General features: G+C 43.8%; 1 protein-coding gene across 1 annotated transcript in view; it reads left to right on the forward strand.

The window, feature by feature from the left end:
* Window positions 1-1659: 1659 nt before the first annotated feature.
* ASAH2 (N-acylsphingosine amidohydrolase 2) overlaps window positions 1660-26711 on the forward strand; it is a 42087-nt gene continuing 17035 nt past the window's right edge. The window contains exons 1-8 of the mRNA XM_053388672.1: window positions 1660-1719; window positions 2129-2229; window positions 11004-11133; window positions 11292-11426; window positions 14291-14352; window positions 15930-16082; window positions 17043-17219; window positions 19522-19649. Coding sequence (XP_053244647.1) covers window positions 11306-11426; window positions 14291-14352; window positions 15930-16082; window positions 17043-17219; window positions 19522-19649 — 641 coding nt within the window. The 5' untranslated portion in view covers window positions 1660-1719; window positions 2129-2229; window positions 11004-11133; window positions 11292-11305. The remainder of the gene's footprint in view (window positions 1720-2128; window positions 2230-11003; window positions 11134-11291; window positions 11427-14290; window positions 14353-15929; window positions 16083-17042; window positions 17220-19521; window positions 19650-26711) is intronic.

Genomic DNA, 26711 nt, shown 5'->3' on the forward strand with positions numbered 1-26711 from the left:
CACCCTAAGCTTCTGCAGGGATCGCTCTCCTCCCGCCGAGGCTTGGGAAGGAAGCTGCACGCCAGCCAGCCATATGGTTGGCAAGGTGCAGCTGGCTGGCGTGCAGGGAAACGGGAGGCCGCCAGCAAAGCCACGCAGCTCCCCCACTTGCTGGAGCACCTCTGAGAGGCCGGCGCCCTGGCGCAACACTCCAGTAACCCCAATGGGAAAGACGCCTCTGGTCGTAGCTTTAAGAAATAGGGTTTATTCGCCTATTTAGACCTTCAGTCTGCATGGAGGGAGTCCAGATCTTACAGCATGGTCCTTTCAAGAGCTGCTTATCCCCTACAGCAATGCAGCCTTGGAGTCCAAGGGATCTCTCCCAACCTGCCTTCAGCCAGCCTGCCCAAGATTCTGCCCAGGTCTGATAATTGTGCTGATTTAACTTAGGGCACTCAGTTGCCTCCGAAGCTTGGAAAAAATCCATTCCAGCTTTTTACGTGAGCCTTGCGTCTTTATGCCTTCAAAGACGTCTTATCTCGGCAGCCCATAAATCACGATGCCTCTGGCTCGGCTCCCAGGCCAATTAGTCGTGCCGGACATCAAAGACGTATTCTGCGGCAAACAGAAAAGCCTCTGCTTTCGCTTTTCCAACATACCTTTCAGCAGTCTGTCGCTGTCTTACTCTCCTGCAAGTGCTGTGAATCTGGGCCTGAAACCAGTTGTTGGGATACTGCCAGGGAGATAAAGTCCATCTGAGCCCCCATGCTCCTTGCCGGACGATCCATCGACCTCCCGTAGTCACGCAGTATCATGCAATTTTAGCGACACGAAGCCTCAGGCTTGTGCACACTCTATCAGCAGAATTCACACAGAAAAAGTTGCACAGCAGGACACAGCAGGACAGCATATTTACAGTTTATTCAGCGTAGGTCAGAACAAAAGAAGACATGACCGTCTGCTCCGACTGCTCAGGCAAAACAGCAGAAAATGAAAGGAACAGACAACATAAACATCCTGTGAGACAGGAAATGCGCAGGCTGTTATACAAACATCCTGCTCCCTTTTAAGGTGGAACGGAAATATCCTAACAGGGTCCCAGTCTTTTTTCTCTTTCTCCTTCTTTCTTCCCAGCACACCTTGCTAAAAGACTCCCTTTTTCTGTCACCTGATACCCAGTTACCCTAGCAAATCTTCCTGTCAACTGGCTTCTGTACTGTATCTAGCACACCTGACTCCTATCTCTGTTCAGGACTAGCACATGCTCCTGTTCCTCACTCTCCATTGTTTCCACTCCTCTTCTTCTTCTGGTCTTGTTTGCCACCCACCCACCCACCCACACCAAACCTGGGTCCATGCCATCTTCATCTGCCCCCACCTTGGAAGCCTCTTGGAGTGGCAGTCTTCACCACTCCACCCCATCTGATCAGTCCCTGACAGGCTATAACTCTTGTCCTTCAAGTCTAGTTTTTTCTGGGGAGAGGGTTTTGAGGGCTAGTTATACTAGTGGTAGTTTTGGGATAGAGGAGTATTCTTTCATATGAGCCTTACCCTGTGCCCTAGTGGTAAAGCCCAGGCAGAGGTTTCCCATTTTAGAGACGCCCACTCAGTTGGGAAGCTAATGAGTCACTTGCTGGGAGGGTCAGAGTCCTCATAATAGCTACTTACATAGGTATATTTAAGACACAAAAGCAAGAGGCAGCTTACTGTGAGCACCCATCTCGTGGGATCGTGCAATAAGTGAGTATGCTGCATTCCAGTCTCTTCCTTTTAAAATTAAACTCGGTCATTCCTTAGAAATATCAACCATAATCTTTTATGGGGGAGGAAAAAGAGGAGCAAGAGGATGGCCAAACAAATATTAGAAACTCAGATCACTAGCTTGCCACTTGCTGTGCTTGAGTAGGAAGAGAAGGGAAGGAGTGTGAGGCGACTTTCTTGAGAGAGTGGTTTTGTCTTGATGCTTCACAGCGATGTTTGGAAGATGTATAGATTAGATGTACGGTATGTTGTGGCATAGATATCTCCTGTGACTTCCAGAATTCCTTTGTTTCTCCATGAGCATCATGTTAGCCCTGTTTTGTTTTGTTTTGTTTTGTTTTGTTGTTTTGATGTGAGCTTTGAGTGAAGAACTTTCCCTCCTCTCCAGCAGAGTTACCTTCCACTGTAAGCTGAGCCCTGGGGGGAGCAGGAATCTGTACTACACAGGCCTTGTAAGAGATCCAGCAGAGCTCCTATCTGATATTGCAGGTGCCTCATTTCTGTATTTACTCATTGATTAAATGTCTCCTATGCAAATAGATAATAATGGATAATAATGGATAATAATGGATAATAATGGATAATAATGGATAATAAGGATGGAACTAGATTGTGAACTTTAAGCAACAGCTTTTCTGTGCATTCCCAGGTTAATCAGGCCTGAGACACAAGAGTGCAGGATCCTTTCTTTGCAAATGGGAAATGCAAGGATATTGGGATAAACAATCTGACTGAAAATGATTGTTTGCAGTTTTATTTGCTAAATGTTACAGCAAGGGTATTTTCTCCCTAGTGAAGAATAACCCTGGAAATGAGGAATCAAAACTGAAGTGAAGGAATTATCTGACCTCGGCAGACAAACCCTTAATTCAGACACACCAAGGTTGGGGGATATGCACCCCCCACACACACACACACACTCAGGACCCGGGCTATGGATCCTGTAACAAGCAGAAGTAGAGGGGAAAGTGAATGGTGGTGACACATTTCACTATATTAAGACTTCTCTGTATTGTAATACTTTTTGTGAATTGCAATACCCATTGAATTGCAATGCCCATTGATCTCCTTGGTCTTCTTGTGATTTGCAATACCCATTGATCTCCTCAGTCTTCTCAGTTCCATAGTCTAAGTTCTAAGCCTTTCCCACCCCAAATTGGCTTCTCTGCCTCGACTTCTCTGCCAAAATTGCAATTCTTCCACAATTTTTCTTTCTTTCACAATCTTTCTTCCACAATTGCCTTTTCTGAGCTGGCTCTGAGACAAAAATGTCTTTGTGCACACCAGGTATGGTGAAGCCTTGTCTTATCCAATAGGATCCAGAAATCCAGTTGTGGAAACAACCTTCCTCTTTGCCAAGATCCAGGATTGAGTTGTCTCAATATTGTCCTCTTCACATGAACGGGAACATCCTTTATTTGATTAGGGCCAAAGATTGTAACATAAAGTAGGAAAAGTTCAGATTGCTCACATTGGTCATCTGCCAGACCAAACTTGCTTCTTTGATTTTTAGGCGTTCTGTAAGCAAAAACCACTCACAAACAAACACACTGAAAAATATAACAGTTCTGTTCTGATTGCTATCCATAACTTATCAAAGCTGATACATTCTGTTCTGCATAGCTCACAAGTTTTCAATCCAGTTAAAAATAGTTTTCTTATCTTTTAAAAGGATAGAATAAAAGAATAGAATAAAGATGCCCAAGACATGTTTTTAAAAGCTTTGTATATGAATACAGTGGTACCTCGGTTTACGAACTTAATCCGTTCCTGAAGTCCGTTCTTAAACCAAATCCGTTCTTAAACCAAGGCGCTCTTTCCCTAATGAGGCCTCCCACCACCAGTGTCCTTCCACCGTTAGGCTTCCATTTGTAGACCGAGGTAAAGTTCGCAAACCGAAACACTACTTCTGGTTTTGCGGAGTTCGTAAACCGAATCATTCGTAAACAGGACAGTTCGTAAACCGAGGTACCACTGTATATCACAAGTTTAATTGTCCCAAATAATATTAAATTACTAGGTTACCAAATCTTCTTCTTCTTCTTTGGTGATTGCTCGTAGCCAGGTAAGATTGTCTTCCATGAACATGGTTTTAACAGTGAGTCTGTAAGTGACTGTGGAGGCCAATTCTGGATCCGCATGTGCTTCGACAATGTGGACGTAGGTTTCCGGGTGGGAGTTGATCATGGCAAAGGTTTGCCAAACATGCCTTCCTCTTAGCACGTTTTCCCCTTTCATCCTGAGTTCTTAAATCATCTTAAAGTCCATGACACCTTTGGTAAAGTCTATTCTCTAATTGGAACACTCGCAGGCCAGAGTTTCCCAGTTGTCGGTGTTTATACTACATTTTTTAAAGTTTTTTTTTAGTTCTATAGTATGTAATTTGTTTTTAGTATAATTTATAACTTTAACATGGATAAGTTAAAAAGGAACTTTTAAAAAACAGTAGTGGATATCACCTTTTTTCTGCTGTAATCTCCCCATTCTTATTCCATCTGCTCAATCCAACACAAAATTCTAGTTCAGAAATTATGCCCAAATTATTGTAAAATATTAGTCACAATCCAGGAAGGATCTACTCCAATGGCATGAGTATCACAACGACCAGTAGATTTTTATCTGCTGCAGCCTTCATCTGCCTTCACAGCCATTGTAACATACTGCTTGTTATCATCTGCCTGTTCTGCCATTGAGGACTTCTTGGATCATTCATTGTCTAACTGCTCCCCTTTGATCTTACTCCCTTGGGTGACTCTGCTGGGAGTACCAGACTCCCGATGGCTTCACTCACAAGGGTCATAGGAATGTGCAAACCCACTCACCACTCCAGTGAGTGAGACTAGGTTGCAAAAAGCACAAGTTGGGCAAGGTGCTTCTGCCAATTAGGGTTTCCAAATGTTGAACGATACGAGATGCTTTTTAATCATGACAAAGTGACCAACAAGTCTAATAACAATAACAATTAAAAAAATTATACCTGCCCATGATAGGCGTATCCTCCATGAATTTCTTTCATCCCTTTGTGAAGCTATGTAAATTAGTGACCATCACTACATATATTCTAGCAGTGAATTCCACAATTTAACAATTCACTGTGTGTGAAAAAGAAAATACTCTTCCTTCAACATTTCAGAAAGGCATTGATGTTGAGCTTTTGATAATATGGAAGGCGTATTAAAATGAAATTGATCAAGCAACTAAAAGACCTGTAATTTATCAAACATTAATTACAGGGTAGAAACTTCTGCATTTCATCTCTGTGTGTCATCAAATTACAGACAAAAAGCTCACTATGCAAGCTTTACCTCCCCCATTGCACTCTTGTGCAGTTTTACAGAGGACTGAAACATTTATAAGTCATAGTGAAATGAAGTCCGAGATAAAAGTTCAGCTGGATAACTTTTATCTCTTTGCAAGGTTCTGAATCACCTTCTCAAGATGATTGACTTTCTCCTCTAGATGATCTGTCTTTAACAGTGCAGATAAAGTTTACAACCTCTTGACCTGTTTCCATGGAAGATGAGACCCAAGCTGAAAAACTCTTAAAAATCAGCATTGTTTAATTTATTTATTTTTAAATCATTTTAAAGTATTATGAGATGATCTAAGGCAGTGGTTCCCAATTAGTTAAGTACTGCAGATCCTCTGTTTTTTTAAAAGCCAGGCCATGGACTCCCTACTTTTGAAAATTTTGATATCCCTATGGTTGTTTTTGTTATGCGAATGGTGCCAAGCAGTGCTATTTTTCTAGAGAAAGAGGTGCCAGAACTTGCAATGAATGCTTCATGGCAGTGGCACCCAGCTGAGAGGTGCCAGAACTGAGTTCCGGCTGGAAAAAAAGCCCTAATGCCGCATACCTCATGGCTGAGTTATGCAGACCCACTGGGGTCCATGAACCAATAGTTGGGAACCACTGATCCAAGGGATCTGTTTTAAGCTACTTGGAGCAGCTAGATAGTGCCATATGCATTGAATATACATCTGAAAATCTCCCCAGATGATTTCCCCAGAAGCTACATGTTGCAACATACAGTTCCTTCCTGAGAAAAAAATATGTACCATGTACCTCCATATGGGACACGGGTGGCGCTGTGGGTTAAACCACAGAGCCTAGGACTTGCTGACCGAAAGGTCGGCGGTTTGAATCCCCGCGGCGGGGTGAGCTCCCATCGTTCGGTCCCAGCTCCTGCCCACCTAGCAGTTCGAAAGCACCCCTAAGTGCAAGTAGATAAATAGGGACCGCTTTCTAGCAGGAAGGTAAACGGTGTTTCCGTGTGCGGCGCTGGTGCTGGCTCGCCAGATGCAGCTTCGTCACGCTGGCCACGTGACCCGGAAGTGTCTTCGGACAGAGCCGGCTCCCGGCCTCTTGAGTGAGATGAGCGCGCAACCCTAGAGTCGGTCACGACTGGCCCTGACAGGCAGGGGTACCTTTACCTTTACCTCCATATACCAATGAGGGTGGCCATCTTCCCCCTTCCCCCAATATAATTTGTACAGTATATTGCTACCACAAAAATTAGATGGAAAAAATATGGCTGCCCCCATCCATACACAGGAGCTGCTATCTTCCCTGCCCCAACAGAGTTCCCCAGAAAGGAACTTCACATAATGATGTATGACTGCTTCCTGGAGCATGTTCAAAGACAATTCTAGACCCATGAGATGCTTCCAAGCTTCTCTTAACCAGTGCTTTTTGTCTGGGGGGACGCAGGGGTACGCATACCCCTAAACCTTTTGCGAATCTAAGTTTGGCCTCATTGAGGGGCAGTATTTCAATATGAGTAGGAAAATGAGAGTACCCCTAAACATTTTTTTAAGAGAAAAAGCACTGCTCTTAACTGCAAAATGAATGAGGGCCCTTATTTGGCTTCTGAGCAACATTCCTTCTTTTGCGGGCAAAGGTGAGTCTGGGCAGTGGCAAAAGTGAATGGATCACTTCTTGTGACTCTTACCTACATTCCAGTCAGGCAAAAGCCAGAGGTCTCTATATACACAATTCTATCCATCTTCTGCCCAGGTTAGCAGGACACATTACTCCTGGGGCCAAAAAGAGAGGCCTGGGTATTTGGCCCCTGAACCTGGGGTTCCCCATCCCTGCTATAAAAGAAGAGAAAGACAGCCCTTGAACCGCCTCATAAACTGCAAGTAGTTGGGCTGTGTGCAGACTCATGCCCACACCATGCGTTTAAAGCACATTTAAAGTTAATGACTTCCTGCAAAGAATCCCAAGAACTGTGGTTTGTTCAGGGTAGCTGGGAATGGTAGCTCTGTGGCAGTTACACACTGCAGTTCCCAGGATTCTTTGGGGGAAAGCCTTGCACTTTTAATATATGGCATGGATGTGACCAAAGATACATGGACATATATCTACTTCCAATCCGAGCACTGGTTCAGGAGCAGGGTGTATTAAATTGCTTCAAAATAAAGAGTGAATCAAGTTATCCTCATTACTCTCACACTTTCTTTCACTCCTTCCTCCCGGCCCAGCATGCTGTTGCAGAAGGGACCTCTAGCTAAAGGTCTTCACTGATGGTTTGCAGATGGCTTTCTGGCCTCCCCCACTCCTTCCATTTCTTTTTTTTTTTAAATGATATTTATTAAGATTTTTCCATTATCCAAAAAGTCAAAGAAAAACACAAAAACACAAATAAAAAAACAAAACAACAACAAAAAAAGATTTAAAAACACATAAAATTCAAAGTCCTCACTTTCAATAACATATTTTCTTGACTTCCCCCCACCTCCCCCTCTTGTATTCCAGTTCAAATTGTTGGCTCAACAAGTTATTGTCCCCAATTTTTAACCTTTTTACATTTCAGTCATTTTAGAAAAACCAATTTTAACTTTTAAACTTTTAACTTATAAATTTGTAACTTATATCTTATAAACATCAATAATTGCACATCTGTTCTCATACTTAAAGCCTTTTTTCTAAAGTCGACCTAAATTCCCTTCCACGATTTCCCCAATTCTCATACATATAACAAAACAAAATAAAAACAAAACAAATGATAATTATGCCCCCTTTGGATTCCCAAACTCCACCCCCCCTTTCCCGGTTTCAATCCCCAACAAATGTCCATCAGTCTTAGTCTACTCTCAGCCTGGGGATCTCACGTCCGAGGCTCTCAATTCTCTCTCAGTTCCTCTCTGCCGGCTTTTTGGATAATCCTTAGTATTAAACACCAAATCTCGGAGAAGCTCTAGTCCAATAAAGTCCATATTTCTTCCAGCCAGACCTCCACACTCAAAATTGGAGCCTAAGTCTTGTTTCTTACTCTTTTTAAATCCAAATGTCCCAAAAGCTCCAACTTCCATTTTAATCAGATTTGTAATCCATAGGTCTTCAGATCTCCACACAAGAAGATCTCTCCATTCTTCAGTCTCCAATTCAAACCAAATTTTCACCATCAAGTTCTTATTTTCCTTTACAGCCATCATGCCAGGCCTCTGGCTCTCCTTTGCCATCTGTAAAATTACAGCTCCTCCTTCCTCTTTCTCCGGAACACCATATATCTCTTTCTTCCCACTCTCAAAACTCTCCAGTTTCTCTTCTTGTTCAGCTGCATGAGCTTCCTGTGTCGATTCCTTGTCAGATTCAATGAATTTGTTTACTGTTAAGTCCAGAGTTGTAACATTTGTAGCCAAAACATCAATTTGGCCTTGTAACTTTCCCAAGAGAACAAAGACTCTGTCCAGTTCAGCTTGAATTTCCCCTCCTTCAGCCATTCTTGTAATGTCCCAAAACCCCCTCTAGAGGGATTTTGGTTACTTAGTGTTCTTTCCAGTTCAAATCCAAAAATCAGATTAGTTTGTATCAGTTCTTCCTTGTTTTCAACAAAATATAGTCAAATTGTAACAAATATAGCCAGCAGAAGGAACAGAAACAAAGTTCTCTCTTTCCGTCTGACAGCTAATTTGACAGCTGTCAAGCTCTTACAATACCTTCAGCAGGCTCTCTCGCGGATCGCTCCCGGGTCCGGGGGGGTGGCACTTCAACTCCCAAAATTAGCTCTTATCCTCCAGTAAGATTTCTTCTAGTTCCAAATCGTGAAATTAATGTCTTTTGTCGAATGATGAAAAAAATTCTCTCGACCTTAGTTAGCAGGTCCTTGCTTTAGATTATTTACAGGAGGAGGAGGCTGACTTCCTGTTTACACCTCCCCCGATCGTACCTAATTCTTCAAAAAAAATTCTTTAAAAATCCAATTTCCGTACTACTCACGGGTTATTATTTTGGAGTCCAAATCACAAGAAGAAGTCAGCGCTCTCCAGCCATGGCACGCGGCTTCACTTCACAGGAGAAGTAGACGACTCACAGCACCGCGCCACTCACCCCGTCCCCCGTTCCGGAGCCTTTAAAAAGGCTCCTTCGCGGGTCGGGGGGCGCAAATGGTGCCCGCCGAGTCACCAGCTTCACAGGCTTCACCGCCTGTGATTTTTAAGGGTCTCCGCGTCGCCGCAGCGGTACGACCCTAATCCTGTAGAGCCGATTCCCTCCGGAGCTCGGAGGGAATCCACCATTAGCCGTTGGCGCTAACCCGGAAGTCCCCCCCTCCTTCCATTTCAGATCTCCCTCTTCCTCTCCCACAAGGCTCCCTCAATGCAGCTGAATTTAGGCAGAGCAAACTTGGGCAGTGCCAGATTTACATATAAGCTAAACAAGCTATAGCTTAGGGCCCCACTCTCTTGGGGTCCCCCAAAAAATTAAAGGGGAAAAACTGGATGTACATTTCCAAAATATAAGATAAAAAATAAATATAATAAAACCTACATACAGCAAGAGTGTTTTGTGTTGTGTAGGCTCCTATGATGTAAGTAATGGGCCCTGCCTGCTAGCCTGCTCCCTAAAATATCACTGGTTTGCTCATTTCTATATATAGGGTGCCTACATTCTGCATGGACTGGTTGCATGACACCATGTAGTATACAGCTGCAGACTGCAGTGCAGCACAGTTGAATGTAGGTCAAGCTGTTGTACCTGCTATATAATATTAAAGAGAGCTTGTAGACTGATGATCAGGCAGCATAGACTAAGGGTATGAGTCTTATGCCTACTGACTGATTTCATGTAATACATGATTTATTTATAATAATTATATTTCAGTTCAACAATTACTTTGATAAAATACATATTCTGTTATGTGCAAATGGCTTTAGATACCGATTAGATCCATAAATTACCATATAGCATATGTTCAACACAAAAAACAGTGACAATGTGTTGTTGACAAAGGACAGCTTACCTTCAGTAGCTTAGGGCTTCATCAAACCTTCAGTAGCTTAGGGCCTCATCAAACCTAAATCTGGCCCTGCCCTTGGGTCACATTTCCACTCCCCTGTCCCAAAGCAAAGCTAATGATATAAAAAGGCTTGCTGAAACGCAGCTAATAATACAAAGACAGAGCCAGCGATCAGGCTGTGACCAGTACCATAAAGGTTATTACTGAAGTAATGCGTATAGTTGCAAAGCAGTTCAGATTAAGACTTTAATGAACAAAGTTTACCCTTAGAGATAGCAACGAGGCTGCTTAGCCTAATCTTATCTTTGCAATGATTTGTCCTTGGATCTTCTTTATAATTAACAAAGTGGCTGCTTGATGCAATATTCCGAACCTGTTTTCATTTGTGAGAAGGCTATAAGCCATATGCATATCAGTCTCCTCCCGATTCGTTCTGCCTCCATTACCTGTGAAGTCTGTAAGATCAACTCCCCTTGTGGGCTTTCTATAGTTTCCCCACTTTGGCCTGGTCATTTCTTCTTGACTTTTCTTGTCCACAACTTCCCTGCATTTCTCCCCCCAGTCACTAGCACCTGCCTTTACCCCCTATTACATTCCCATACACTGCCTTAATGCTGCCACTTTAATCCATAACAAGGAAAAACAAAGGTAGTGAAAAATCAGTGACCTGATAAAAATCAGTGCTGTGCCTGATTTGCTTTTGAAAAGGCCAAAGAATAATCTGTATCTGTTGATTGCTGAACTTCGCAACCTAAATGCAATAAATGCCAGAAAGTTCAAGGGCTAGATGAAAGCTGATCATGTGTTAGCGATCTCTTGCTTTTAGCTAATGCAGTGCACCTTATCAAGGAAACAGCACCAAATATGTCATTTTTTATAGCTGGCCATATATATATAAATATGCGAGCATTGACATAATGTGCATGGTGGCGAGGTCCATAAGTAACTTGCACATACATTTCATACCCTTACAAAAGTCTCACAAAGTTGTCATTTTGTTTTAATATGTTTCTTTCACAGCTTGAGAAATTTTGAGGTGTCTGTAAAGGTGTGATCAGAAAAGAAGATCCAAAGGCTGCACCGTTTAGCAAGGAAGATCCAAATTTCCAGAATAATTCGTCTTTGATTTCAGTCAATTATTTACAATAAGGTAAGGATGTTTTGTTGTTTTTTCAGTTTGAGAGAACTATCTGTTTCTTCAGGTTCTGTACACACAATGTAGGCAATAGTCAAAGTTGTGAAGTGATACATCATTCAGGATTTTTACTTCTTCTATTTTACCAGTTACCTCTACTTCTCTTTTTATAGGTGTTGTTTTCAGAATGAAAAAGCCTATGACAACTCTCTCACGGCTGGCAATTGTCATCACTGTCTTTGTGGTGCTGGTGATAGCGGTTCTTGTGACACTGTTCGTTGTCCACTATTTCTTCAGTGAGAAAAATGGTAACAAGAATTTACTTAATGTCTTGTAATATCTATATTGTGGTACCTAAGAGATTTGGTGGTGAATGGCAGCATTCTGAAGAAAGATTCTGAGCAACATTGTGTGTACAAAGTTGCCTTAATCCATTCCGACAATCATTAACACTCTCTTCTAGTATTTTCTGTTCCATTGCAAATTGATTTATTTTGCACAAGCTTTTCTTCTACTTTGTGGTGTGCTGATATGGAAATAGAACTACTTTTATGTATTGTAGCACATAGCAGATGTGCAGCAGCTGATATTTATCCATCAGTTACCTTCCTTGTGTAAGGTAAAGGTAAAGGGACCCCTGACTATTAGGTCCAGTCATGGCCGACTCTGGGGTTGCGGGTCATGTGTATTCTCCCTCAAAGTTAAAGATTTTCCAGAAGTGTTGCTCTGTTAATATTTTGTAGCAAAAACAATGAAGGTCTTGTGGCCCCTTAAAGAAAAAGTTAATGAAATCTCTAAATAATGTCCCAGATTGTGTGACAGCCTGTAAGCGTGAAAGTTTCCTTCAGATGTTTGCACTGTACGGAAAAAGACTGTTTGGCAAATACCCCATTGTGGCGATCACACAGGGTCCCTGGACGTTTGACGGTCTATTGATCCCTGTGCCACCACTGTGATTGCTTTCCCACTGCCACCAACCCGGTTCTCTCGGGTACACACAGAGTCCACACTGTTGTTAACATTGAATCAAATAAGCAAGTTTATTTTATAAGCCTTAACAAGTTTATGGTTTCAGATAATTTTTCTTGTCAGTTTCTTAATCTTAGTTTCTATACCGGCTTATACCTTTCCTAATAACTGCTATCTGATTATCCCAACTGTCTATCTGACTCCTCCTATCAGTTTCTCTCACTCTCTCACCACACAACTCGACCAACCCACAGACTTATCCTCCCTCTTCCTTCTCCAACTCCCAATTCTCAACTCCTCCTCTTGGGTTCCCACTGGCCAATCACTTCACACTCATTTAACCCTTTCCTTATGACCCACCTAGGAGGGCAAACGCCACACCCATTCATGTGCTCTCCTTAGCCATGAGTAGAATGCCTCAGTCAGGTAATATCCTTAAGTCTGGTCACAGTCAAGGAGTTATCCCAATGTGAACAGAGAGTAATGGTAGCATTTTACAGTTGCCATTGCACCAAATAATACAGTCTGGGTTTGATCTGTTTTACCCTGGTGTTCAGTTTTAATATGCTATACAGTGGTACCTCCAGAGGTGAACAGGATCCATTCTGGAGCCCCGTTCGCATCCTGAACAGAACGTAAGACACAACAGCGTGTCTGTGCGGGTCGCGTTTCGCCGCCTCCGCGCATGCGTGTGACTTCATTTTGACAGTCTCTGTTACTTCCGGGTCGCCACAGAGTGCAACCCGAAAGCACTCAACCTGAAGCGTATTTATCCCAAGGTATGACTGTATATTGTTACTATATTTTTCTTGTGCTAATTATGAACATTTCTATTTTAATGTTTGTGTAACTAATTTTTACACTTGAGAAGGACTTACTGTAGCTCAGACTTGGTTGTAAACTGCTGCTTTAGCATTGAGAAGTATCTTAATTAATGAATTACTTCCATATAATGAGCTGCTTTGGAAGGGCCTTTCTGCCCTGAAAGGTGGTATCAGAATACCAAAATAAATAACTCATATCAGCCTGAAGGCAATGTGCCCCCCAAATAGCTGGGGGTGCCCAGATTACATTATATTCAGAAAACATTTTCACCTCATCTGGTGAGGCGAATTAAAGCAAAAGCAGCCACATATTTCTAACAGTTGACAATGGTAGTCCTGCCGACAGAAGAACAAATATTCCTTCATATTTAGACCTTGTTTTCAACAAACTGGTAAATCCTGTCTGCACTGCACCTGTATCAGAGGTGCAAGATCACTTGACTGAACATTCCACTGCACCAAACCAAACAATAACGTCCTTCCACACAGAAAAAAAAGGTGTCAGTGAGAAGGGTTCTAGCCTAGTTCAGATACAGGCATACTTCTTTTTATTGTATTTCACTTCAGAGCGAAGATACTGTTCCTTATGAGGATGCAGGTGTAGCTGCAGGCAGCCCAGCTGCTTCTGGGACAAGGAAGCCCCACCCCTCCCCACCGCTGCTGCTGGTGGTCCTCTTCTGGCAGAGGAAATGGAGCTGACTAGGGCTGGAGACCTAGGGACGCGGGTGGCACTGTGGGTAAAACCTCAGCACCTAGGACTTGCCGATCGCATGGTTGGCGGTTCGAATCCCTGCGGCAGGGTGCGCTCCCGTCGTTCGGTCCCAGTGCCTGCCAACCTAGCAGTTCGAAAGCACCTCCGGGTGCAAATAGATAAATAGGGACCGCTTACCAGCGGGAAGGTAAATGGCGTTCCGTGTGCTGCGCTGGCTCGCCAGATGCAGCTTGTCACGCTGGCCACGTGACCCGGAAGTGTCTGTGGACAGCGCTGGCTCCCGGCCTATAGAGTGAGATGAGCGCACAACCCTAGAGTCTGGCAAGACTGGCCCAAACGGGCAGGGGTACCTTTACCTTTAGGGCTGGAGACAGGGCTTTCCCTCCCACCCCTGACATCAGTGGATGCTGGCTGAATCGATTGCAGTACAGTCTAAACATAACTTTTATATGCATTGGGAACCCCCCCCCCCAAATTGTGTGACTCGCTTTATTGCAATATTCGCTTTATTGCGGTGGTCTGGAACTGAACCTGTACTTTCTCCAAGGTGTGCCTGTATATTTTTAAGTGGCAAGTGGCATCTGTCTTGTCCTGGGCCCCTGCATTGGAAGAAGTGTCCTGTTCTTTTCTGTTTCTAATTGCAGTATTATTCTCATACCTTCTCTAGCTGGCTACATGATTGGTGTTGGTCGAGCTGACTGTACCGGCCCTGTAGCAGAGATACCTTTTGTAAGTACCCAATCTGAGTTTTCTTTCTTCTTTTCACTGAAAGCACAAGCCCATTTCCACCCCCTTTCAGCTTTTTCCTTCTTCTTTTTTTGACACTCTACAAGGCCTTTATATAATAAATCCAGAAATGCCTTCTGGAATGGTTTTCCCCAAAAGAGCCTGCCCAGGACCTGAGGCCATCTTTGGAGATTCTTTTATATGTGTTCCCTCTGGCAGTAGCCCAGAGGAGGACTCAGAGAAGGCAGGCCTTTTCAGTAGTAATGCCCTGTCACTGGATTTTGTTTTTATTTTTTTGTAAGTTGCATCAAGACTTTTGTGGGAAGCAACTTATAATTTGAAATAACGATGACAGTAATGGGGTTTGTTTGCATCAGATTCCCATATACCTGTAGGAGTGAAATGTCTATGTTCCTCATCCAGGGGAGGGCGGGATACAAATAAAAATTATTATTATTATTATTATTAAAAGCATCATAATGATAATGATAAGAAGTATGTGTCAGGCTTCAGGGAATCAGCTTCCTCCCCCGTGGCCACAAATGAGCAGATCAAATGAAAGAGAATTCTTACCAATTAGTTTCTTTAATAAACACAGTGAAGGATGGCGGTGCTCCCAATTAAGGTTTCTCCCTCCTCTGTCCCTATTAATCTACGTCACTCCTACATCTTGTAATCTGAACTTGGAGCCGCTGTGTTTTCAGTTCTGACACTTTCTGAGCTTTCTGAGACTTTGGGGAAGAGGGGTGGATACTCTCCAGAGACTGTGAATCTGTTAACTCTCTCTCTCTCCTAGTGTTTCTTCTGTTAGCTGTTCCCCATCCAGTATTTCCCAGCTTCTGCCTTCTGAACTATGCCCCTCTGCAAACCACTGTTCCAAATCTATACTGTTTTCCTGCTCCTGAGAAGATTCAGGATCCGGAAGGGGAGGAGGAGGAGGAGGAGGAGGTGGGGGTGGCTCCCACCATTCTTCCTCAGTGCAGCCCTCCTCATTATGGTCCCTGACATTATGTTACTATATGTGTATGCACTATGAAAGAAACTGCTATGTTTCCTTTATTAACACGCTTTGCTTCAGAAGCCAGGGCAGGAGAAATGAGAAGAGCCTTCCCCAATGCGTATCAAGGCATTACAAGTACACAAAAGCATTATGCACTCTTGCCCCAGAGTAAGCTCTGTTTAATTAAGGATGCTGGAGCAATTCATTTGTTGCAAATTCCTGAATGAAGTGACCTGAATGAAGTGACCCAAACTGCACCTCTTAGCTATGCACTGGGTTTCACACTTCTGCAAATGTTGCAGTGCAGTTCTTAGCATGCTGAAATATATCAAAATAAACATTTAAATTATATTTTGATAGAAAATACGATGTTGAAAAAGACTTTTTTGTGGGGGTGGGGTGCGGGGTTAAAACAAACCCATAGCTCAGTGCCATAATGGAAAAGAAAGGAATTATGGGTAAATACAGTACAAAAGCGACATGCCCTGGAAACATTGAATGCAGGGAGACTTGCTTCTGAATAAATAAGTATGGGATTGCACATTGTGTGTGGCTAAGGAGATGCTGTGTCCCCCTGTAGATGGGCTATGTGAATCCAGATCAGATTGGTGCTGGCATGATCTCACGACTGTACTGTAGAGCATTCATCATAGCAGAGCCCGACGACTGGAGCAAACGAGTGTTGTATGTTACTGCTGAGATAGGAATGATGTCTCAAAGGCTTAGGCTGGAGGTAAGTGTGGGGCAGGGGTGAGATAGAGTAGCTCTCTTTTCTTTTTTCCTTTTAGGTTTTTATATCATCCAAAAATCATTGGCCTCAAAGAATTGTCTCTCTCCCCTACTCCCTTATATATGGAATTGTGATGGGCATAAATATATGGTGTGTGTGTGTGCAGCACAACAATCGATTTGAACAATGTATGGTGTCTTAACCACCACAATCCCTGAGATGTCTATATATATTGTTGGTGCAAATATAACAGCTCCTGCAAGCCAAGAGCTGAGAGATCTACAATGGTCTTACATCCACTATAAAATATCCTATATCAAAAGAAGTATATTTGTGAAGTAAGAAAAAAAGAGAAAATGTGGTGAGTGAGGAAGAAAATGCAACAGAAAATCATGACCTTATATAAAGAAAGGCATATATTTGGATTCACGCCTTGTCTATTGTCACAGAGTGTTTGCATGTTTGTGAAGGTATATATATTCATAACTCATAATATATAATATAATTCCAGCTCTTTTAATACAGTATATTTTACTCATCTATTTCAAGATTTCCATTTTATTCCAGTGTGTTTTGCTCAGCAGAAGAAACCCAGGTAGTCTTTTCATTTCTAGCTGTGCCTTCTGTTCCTGGAGTGCTTTAATGCCTTTAACAACCTCGTGAAATGACTATTCTGAGGTTAATTTTGCTGAACAACCTGAGGAAGTAGAATCTTGCCACAAAAAACCCATGCCATTGTAAATGTATAAGCCTTTAGGATGCCACTGGATTAGGTTTGTGGAGTATTATTTTCCAACTTGCCAGGAATGGTACCTCAGTGGTAGAGCACATCCTTTGTAAGTCAAAGTTGTAAGGTTCCATACCAGGTACATCATCTTCTTCTTTTCTTTTCTTTTCTTTTCAACTAATCTAATAAACATACCAAATCAGAAAATGCAGTAATTGCACCATTGCTGTCCTTAGGTAATGAAACAGTTGAAGGAAAGATATGGTGATCTCTACCAGCATGACAACGTAATACTGTCTGGAGTTCATACCCATTCAGGGCCTGCAGGGTATTTTCAATACACTCTCTTCCTGATAGCAGGGAAGGGGCTTATAAAGCCATCCTTGAATGCCATTCTCAATGGGATCCTAGAGGTAAGAACCACCCCAGCCTCTCACTTTTAGTGCTTGACAAGTTTACTGCAGCATGCTGTAGGGAAATATTTATGGAGTTGGTGATAGTCTACGAAAAGGTTAAGATGAACTGGGAGACTTATTTTGAGAGCTAATAAAACTATCAAGCAGTTCCTTAATCTTCTATATACATTCATTGGCTAATTAAAAGAGATCATCAGACCAGTACAAATCTAAAGTACAATCGTACCTTGGATCCCAAACGCCTTGCGAGTCTAACGTCTTGGCTCCCAAACGCCGCAAACCCTGAAGTGAGTGTTCCGGTTTACAAACGTTCTTTGGAACCTGAATGTCTGACAGGGCTTCAGCGGCTTCCAATTGGCTGCAGGAGCTTCCTGCAGCCAATCAGAAGCTGTGCTTTGGTTTCTGAACGTTTTGGAAGTCGAACGTTTAAGCAATGCATGTGCTGCTACTTGTCTGTTTGTCGTGAAATGTGCAACTTGATTAGCATCCCTACTCATGCTCAACTGGAAGTAAGCGCATTGAACTCAGTGAGCTTTACTTCCACTGTCCATGTAAGCATGTGCAGAACTACAGTGTAGATTCCTAGCCTAGAAACTGCTGGCATTGGATGCGAATTCATGACTGCATCTGAGCTAGTGTTGCTTAAACATGTTAAGTAGTCTGATGTGCATCATTGTCCATGTTCTTATGCTGCTGCCAGCAGTTGGCTGTGTTAATGTCCTGGTCCACTAGTCCAAAGGTGAGCTTGTGGGAGTAAGTGGGTACAGGGAGACCAAATAAGGATGTAAAAAATGCCCGAGTGTTAAGTTCTACTGCTTTATTAAAGAAGGGTATGGACTTACAGCAAATCAGCCTGCCGGGTGTCCCAGCCCTTTACAGACATAGGATGGACACCACAGCAAGGAGCTGGCTTGTCAGCACCAAAGCAAACATGTATATGTATATACATTATGCGCAAAACAACATACATCAGTTTACCTAGAACCTCCCAGCACACCGGGCTGGTGAGTCCAGGGGTGTATGAAGGGAGGAGGGGGTGGGCTGTCCCAGGCACCGCCCAGGGGGATGACAAGATGGCCTGCTGCCTCCCCCCAGCTGTAGAGCAGCGGAGGGCGCGCCTGCATCACCGGGTGTTTTGCCCCGCCCCTTGGCATTCCGACCCAGGTGTCAGAAAGGGTTCCTCCGCCACTGGGTGAGGCCCAGTGTCCAAAGCATCTCCCCTCTCTGGGCCTACAGCCCAGCATCCCAAGGTCCACAGGTAAGCACAGCATCAAAGTGAGCCAATGAGCATAAATTAAAGCAAGTGAATACATAGAGATATATGAGCTTGCTCCCATAACAACTCCCAGTTAGTTTTGGTAGTCCACTTAGTTATCTAGACTACCAATAAGGTGTTTGCGGATCTTCCAGAACCATAGGAGTCAACTTCTAGGGGCCGAGGTCCCTTTGGCCTCCCCAATAAAATATTTGAGGAATGGGGCGGGGCAATGTTAATGGGCATAGCCATTCAAATGGTCTATGTGTGTGCCCCATCATGTGATTGATTGTGTGGGGCAGGACTTATCTTGGCCCACCCAATATTTCATTCAAGTTGGCACCCCTGTACAGAACAGTCTCACCTTTGGTTCAACAGTCTGTTACTGCAAAAGCAGGGATGGTACCTTTCATCGACTAGAGTCCACTTCATCAGATGCATGAAGTATTATCATCATTTGTCACATATACATAGTATATGGTTACTGACGGAAAAGGGGGGAATGTAAAAAGGCGGGGCTCTGAAATATCACTATGGGCCAAATGGTTATAAAATACGAAAAGGACAGTCTGTGATAATGTGAGAAATTATCAATGTGACTGCAGTCTGAAATTGTTGAATTAGAACTTCTCAGCATGTTTGATTCTGTTTCTTTAGGCTTCAGTTGAGACAATGGTCTCCTGCTATGCTACAAGTCTAAATTAATCCAGCAAAGCTCAGAATTGTTGTGCCATTCACATTTACTGCAACCGAGGAATGATCACTCTGTTTATCTTTAGCTTTAAATGGAATTAACATAAAACTGCTTTTTGCACCTCAAAGCTATTTGGCCCCACTGTTTACAGTTTTCCTTGCCAGCTGAATGAAGACAAACCTTCGTGTATTCAGTGAAGTGAACTCTAGTCCATATGCCACAATAAATCTGTTAGTTCTTTAAGATACCACAGGGATCTTTGTTGATCCCCCCCAACCTTCTCATGTTAACATCTTCTTTGTGCTGTGATGACCAGTATCTCAATGGTTTTCCTATTTTCTAATCAACAGAGTGTTGATATGGCTCATCAAAATATGACAAAAGGACACGTTTTTATCAATAAAGGCTTGATAGAGAACTCTCAAATCAACAGAAGTCCCTTTTCTTATCTTCGTAATCCCGAGTCTGAAAAGCTCAGGTAAAGTTTGGGAAGGAAACAGAATTGAGATACTAATATGTTTGTAGGGTTCTGTACTGAGCCATCACTTATTTCTTGTTTCATGAAAGAATATGAACTGAATTTTGTCATGTCTGTGATGGTTATGGCTAAAAAACCCCAGCTTAAATGTAGTGATGGTTTTCCACATTTCTCTCGCCGGTCGATTAGTCTTCCACATGTGTTTCCCTCAGCAAGTGGGTGGGGAATTAATCAGGGTCAGCTGATTAATTTCAATTGCTGCAGGGGGTGGAGATTGTAATTTTCATCTCACTTGTCTCATCAGCAGACACGACCCATTGAGTCCCTATCACTGGCTTGCCAGAGTAATCTTGTGCCCTCCTCCACCACCACTGCAACTTCCATACCTCCTTCTCTTCTCATCTCACCTGGCTTGTTAACTGTAGTTACCGTATTTTTCAACCCATAGGACGCACCTAGTTTTTTTTGGGGGGGGGAAATAAAGGAAAAAAAATATTCTTTTCTTTCTCCCCCAAAACCAGGTCAGGGAAACCGAACCAGGTCGAGGAACAGCGGGATGGCGGCGCTGCGCCTCCCTGCTGTCCCCCGAGCTTGTGGGGCTGGCCGATGTCTGCCCGGCGCGCGGGGCACTCTGCTTCAGGGTGCCCCGCACTCCCGGCGGCAGGCTGCTATCCGGACCGTGGGGAGGGTTGCTGTTATGTACTGAAGTTCTCACCCTGGGCCAGCAGGGGGATACTGTAGATAGTTTTCACTCAGGTCCACGTCAGTTATTTTAGGCGGGAAACCCTGGGTTGTTGTTGCTACAATGTTGACAGCCGGCTGCCTATAAAAGCAGGCCGGCTGAGCTGTTTGCTGTTCAGTTCTGTCCAGCTTACAAGTAAAGAGCTGCTCTGGAGAAATCGCTGTGTCGTCTGCTATGTTCGCCCACAACTTAACAGTTGCCTAGGCTGCGAATGTGTTCCCTAAGCGCCGGGCACTCTGCTTTCAGCGCGCCCGGCACTCTGGGAAGCAGGCTGCTATCCGCAGCCTAGACAGCCCTGTGGGACCTCCCGCAGGGTTGCCTAGGCTGCGGAGGTGTTCCCTAAGCGCTGGGCGCTCTGCTTTCAGCGCGCCCGGCGCTCCAGGAAACAAGCTGCTATCCGCAGCCTAGACAGCCCTGCGGGAACTCCTGCAGGGCTGCCTAGGCTGCGGATGTCTTCCTGAAGCCTGGAGAGCGAGAGGGGTCGGTGCGCACTGACCCCTCTCGCTCTCCAAGCTTCAGCGAAAGCCTGCATTCGCCCCATAGGACGCACCCAGATTTCCCCTTCATTTTTGGAGGGGAAAAAGTGCATCCTATAGGGCAAAAAATACGGTAAATGCTAGTGGAGGCAGCAATGGCACTGCCATTGCTTCCCCTGCCTTGCTAAGGAAAGGAGTCCTTCAGAGCAAGGCTTTCTGGGCAAGGTAGCTTTGGAGAGTGAACATACTCCCATGGTTTGGCCAAAGCAACTGGAATTTATTCTTACAGTGGTACCTCAGGTTAAGAACTTAATTCATTCTAGAGGTCCGTTCTTAGCCTGAAATTGTTCTTAGCCTGAGGTACCACTTTAGCTAATGGGGCCTCCCGCTGCTGCTGCGCTGCCGCCACAAGATTTCTGTTCTCATCCTGAAGTAAAGTTCTTAACCTGAGGTACTATTTCTGGGTTAGCAGAGTCTGTAACCTGAAGCGTCTGTAACTTGAAGCGTCTGTAACCCAAGGTACCACTGTATTAGATTTTTTTTGAAGGTTTGCATTACTAAGTAACTTAGTAATTGAAAAGAGACTCTCTAGTAACTTAGACATTTAAAAGACACTCTCTAGCCATGACAGCACATGAACTTTGGGCCACTGAGTCTAGCGTGCCTCAGTCTGAGGAAGGAACTTTTATTTTTAACTCCAGAAGAACAACATCCACATACAGCATACACAGAACTAGATATTTAGCATTTTCTTCACTGCAAAAATTATATCTTTTACTTGAGGTATGCAGCTCTTCTCCGAGATCTTTGCATAAGGCGTGGGAATGTCAGCCCTGGTGACATGCACAACAGGTGCGTCAAGGTGGGTGGAAGCAGGACCTTGCATAATCCTGGCACAAATTTCAGCTCCTACCCCAAACTGGGGCCAGCCACCTTCCGCTGTGACAAGATTATTTGTCTTCATAACACTGGATTCAATAGCTTCGATATCCATTAGCCTAATGGTGCAGAGGTTTATCACATCACCGCCATAGCTTTTACCACTTTAACAGTGGCAAAGCAGAAGCTGGAGGGGCAGGACAAAGAAGACTGGGCTCGCAGCAATGAGGGAGCAAAATGGCAGAAAGGAGATGGGGTGGAAGAACCAGAATAATGTGCCAGCGCTGTTGTCCATCAGCTGTTCTGGAAAGGACTGGATTTAGGTTTGATGAGGCCCTAAGCCACTGAAGGTAATGGAGCCCTTTATATGTCCAGCTGTCCTTTGTCAACAACACATTGTCACTGTTTTTTGTGTTGAACATATGCTATATGGTAATTTATAGACCTAATAGGTATCTAAAGCCATTAGTACATAACAAAATGTGTATTTTAGTATTAGGTAACAGGTACAACAGTTTGACCTACATTCAACTGTGCTGCACTGCAGTCTGCAGCTGCATACTACATGGTGTCATGCAACCAGTCCATGCAGAATGTAGGCACCCTATATATAGAAATGACCAAACCAGTAATATATTAGGGAGCAGGCTAGCAGCGGGGCCCATTACTTACATCATAGGAGCCTACACAACACAAAACACTCTTGCTGTATGTAGGTTTTATTTTATTTGTTTTTCATCTTATATTTTGGAAATGTACATCCAGGTGTTTTTTCCTTTAAATTTTTTGGGGGCCTAAGCTATAGCTTGCTTAGCTATACGTAACTCTGGCACTGGTTCTGGAGGGAAGACAGAGGTCTGGATCTAATTATACAAATTCTCTCCTCTGATCTGTTTATTAGCAGCATATGTACCACTTTACAGGTCATGAATAAATGGTTATCATAGTTCTAAAAAGTGGGGGCAGGGGGAAGCAATGGCCTGTTATGAAAGATGTGGTCTTAGCAAACAAGAGCAATAAGCAATATCATACTTAGATGGGAATCAAAGATAAGCTACGTAGCACTTTGGTCAGGAGACTAATGACAGTAAATAGTGCTGCGTATACAGTAGAAGATCAAGCTGGTCTGCACTTTGGACAAAGAACAAGGTGAACTTATTCTAGGATGCCAACTAAGAAGGAGGAGGCGGAGTTTGGATTTGATATCCCGCTTTATCACTACCCTAAGGAGTCTCAAAGCGGCTAACAATCTCCTTTCCCTTCCTCCCCCACAACAAACACTCTGTGAGGTGAGTGAGGCTAAGAGACTTCAGAGAAGTGTGACTGGCCCAAGGTCACCCAGCAGCTGCATGTGGAGGAGCCGGGAAGCGAACACGGTTCCCCAGATTATGAGTCTATCGTTCTTAACCACTACACCACACTGGCTCTCCAGAACTAAGGCTCTAACCAAACAGGAAATCTTGTGAAAATGTGAAATCTTGTGAAAATTCCTTATCTACTTTTTCAGATGAATGTCTAAAAGATGCAAGTTCACTTTTTGATATGACAGAAATGACTAGCAAAATAACAGGGGCAGCACCTGCCATCCCTGCTTATTATAGCATTGAATGTGACATGCTGTGTGTGCCAAGAAGATCCATTTTTACCCCAAGACTAGGCTTGATCTATGCTTGTAACCTGAATAAACTCAGAGTATATTCATGTACTTTATGTGTGCACTGCACTGCACTGCTTATCTCCATACTGCAAATGAAACTATGGGAATTGCTTAGAATGAAATGGTCTCTGTTAACCATAACCTGACCTTACCAAAAAAAACCCGACAACAGGCGTTAGCAATGTGTATCAAACCTTTGTTTGTGAATCATCACATAGACAGACTAAGTGAGATTATCGTTCTATAGTATTTTGATGTTCTTTAATATATGAAATAAGAATGATTTATCTGAAGGAGCGTCTCCACCTCCATCATTCTACCCGGACACTGAGGTCCAGCACCGAGGGCCTTCTGGCGGTTTCCTCACTGCAAGAAGCTAAGTTACAGGGAACCAGGCGGAGGGCCTTCTCGGTAATGGCACCCCTCCTGTGGAACACCCTCCTACCAGATGTCAAAGAGAAAAATAACTAACAAACTTTTAGAAGACATCTGAAGGCAGCCCTGTTTAGGGAAGCTTTTAATGTTTAATAGGTTATTGCATTTTAGTGTTTTGTTGGAAGCCGCCCAGAATGGCTGGGGAAACCCAGCCAGATGGGCGAGGTATAAATAATAAATTACTATTATTATTATTATAGTGATCCTGTACATGCATGCCAAGCGCTCCATTTATAACATATGCATGTGTGCATAGCAAAACACTTTTGTCATATACTGGTAAACAAGGGCTGTATTTGTGCATTCCCCTGGATGTAATTATAATTGTGCAAGGGGGAAGAATGAGGTCGTGCTTCTCCTCTGTCACACACTTGTTGTCTGTGTCCGCACAGACATGAGAACCTCATCGCTTGAAGCGGACTCTTTCGCTGTGGAAATTGTCCTTAACGTGTGAGAAGCCTGTGGACAGGGCAAAGAGAAAGTGAGGGCAGGAAGCACTATCCTGCTCTCCCTCCTTCTGCAATTGTAATCACATCAGATTACACATGTGATTATACATGAATAGCTCTAATCATATCCCTACTTGCTATCATGCCAAGCAATATCATATTAATAGTTTTTAGAGAGCACATGTTTTTCATACGTTTATATGATCCTCAAGGAAACTTATAAGCAGATTTTGGTGATGTGATACAGATATAACCACAACCCAGCAGCTCTTAGTTCTCTTGTCCAAAACGTCCATCCTTTAAATTCCGCCATCCCAAAACCACCAGCGCTTGGAGCAGAGTGTCCTTCCTGGCAAGGAAGCAGGGATGCCAGTTACTTAAGGCTTTCCCGCCGTCAAACACATAAAATTGCATTTCAGGTAGAGAGGGGTGCATACAGAATATCAAAATTAATAGGCTACTTAACAAATCAGTTCCTTCCACACAATCTGTTATCAGCAAAAAGCAGCGGGCAAATCAGAAGAGTACTATATACAGTCAAAGCATGTAATCTTGTCCAGGATTTCTCTGGTGGATCTTCCAGCAGGAAGTTCTCCAGCAGTTACTTAATACAAAGGAATGGGAACCACACAAGTAGTGCCAGTTCCAGGTTTGGTGGTGGGCTGCCCATGCGTAAGATGCTCTCAGTTGGCTGAATACGTTTATCTCTTCCTGGTGCTGTTGCCACTGTTCATTCACATGCCTCTGCCTCTGTGCCCACTGTGAACGAGCTCCCTGAGGGAAAAGCATGCAGCCTTTGACTGGCAGCTCCCTTAGAGACGGCAGGTGAACAGGCAACAACAGCAGGAAGGAGAAATGTCAGGGACAGCAGGCTCCAGGGGGTGGTAGTTAGCATGTTACTGGAACATGGGTTCTGGCATGGATGATGCATATTTCTGGTGCCAACCCTGTGCACTACAGCACAGCAGTGTTCTGGACTTTGGGGCAGAGGTCCACGGCCTCACTCAGCAGAAGGACCCCTTTAAAGCGAGACTGGTTAATCAGTTTCCCCCTTAAAGATGGAGCCTCTGTAAGACTATTCAGTCCAGAGTCTAAAATTACATTACAGCACCATTGGCTCTTGCAGATTTCCCCTTAATTCAGAGAGAGAGAGAGAGCGCAGGAGAATTCCATTTCCCCAGTTGTGACTTGCATCTGTTTCCAAGTCTGCATTGTGAAGAGTACAGTGGTACCGCTAGTTGCGAATGGGATCTGTTCCGGAGGCCCATTCACAACATGAAAAGAATGCAACCCGCAGAGGCGCGTCTGTGCATGCACGGGTTGCGATTCGCCGCTTCTGCGCATGCACGTGATGTCATTTTGCACTTCTGCGCATGCGCGAGTGGCAAAACCAGGAAGTAACCCTTTCCGGGTCGCTGCGGGATGTATGCTGAAAGAACGAGGGCCCCACTAGGGGGCGCATAGGAAGATGGCCGACAATAACATCTCTCCGACCCACAGGAGGTAATTTGGAGGCTATGTGGGACTAATTAGCCTCCCAAAACCCCACTCAAGCTGGTGAGTGGGGCTGTATGCCTGCTGTGCCCGATACCACCCCCGAATTTTTGAGGGGGGTGGGGGCATTAGGCACAAAACCCTCCTGTGGGATCTTGGCACTCCTGGACGCTGTCTCTGACCTGTGCCACTAGCTGCAAGAACTTCAAAAGAAACAATTTGGCACGAAGGAAATGCACATACTTCAGGAAATGAGGAGGAGTGAATACTGCAACAGAAGAGGTCTCTGGAAAAACAAGATTTAAATTATGAGAAGATACGTCAAGATACGGTATGGCAAATGACTGATGGGGGAGGGGGGGAAAGTTTTATTTTGCTTATGTGATTAACCCCAAGAATCCCCTCCCTTCAAGAGTCAAAAGCCAGAAATGAGGTTTTAAGGACTTAAGCTGTGAATCTAAGGCTGTGTGGAGATAAACTTTCGAACCAAAGCATGTATTTAGAAGACTGTGGAATGTATAAGAGCTTTGTTCTGACGCAGTCAAAAATGCCGTCGTCGCCATTTTGGGAAGCTCTGTCGGAGGAATAAGCCTGGGAGGAGGATAGTGAAAGAGAGCGTGTTTACATCGTGGGAGAGACTCCTCAAAGAGGCTTTAAGAACGACAGAGCTATAAATTTACGAGGGAAAAAGTGATCTTATCTCCGAAGGTGACGATTTATGGGAACCATCTGAATTAAGGTTCACGACGGGAAATCTACGCAGGAGTATTATTGGTGTTTATCGGCTTAAGGAGACCATCAGAAGAGACCATAAAGGACAAAGAGGAAATATTTGATTAAGAAGTGATGTGGAAACAGCAAGATAAGATTGGAAAGAACTATGAATATGTGTTTGGACTGTTTGAACATCTATTTGGACTTATTTGGACT

Source organism: Podarcis raffonei, chromosome 5 (assembly GCF_027172205.1).
Source record: "Podarcis raffonei isolate rPodRaf1 chromosome 5, rPodRaf1.pri, whole genome shotgun sequence".
In the NCBI taxonomy this organism is placed as follows: domain Eukaryota; kingdom Metazoa; phylum Chordata; class Lepidosauria; order Squamata; family Lacertidae; genus Podarcis; species Podarcis raffonei.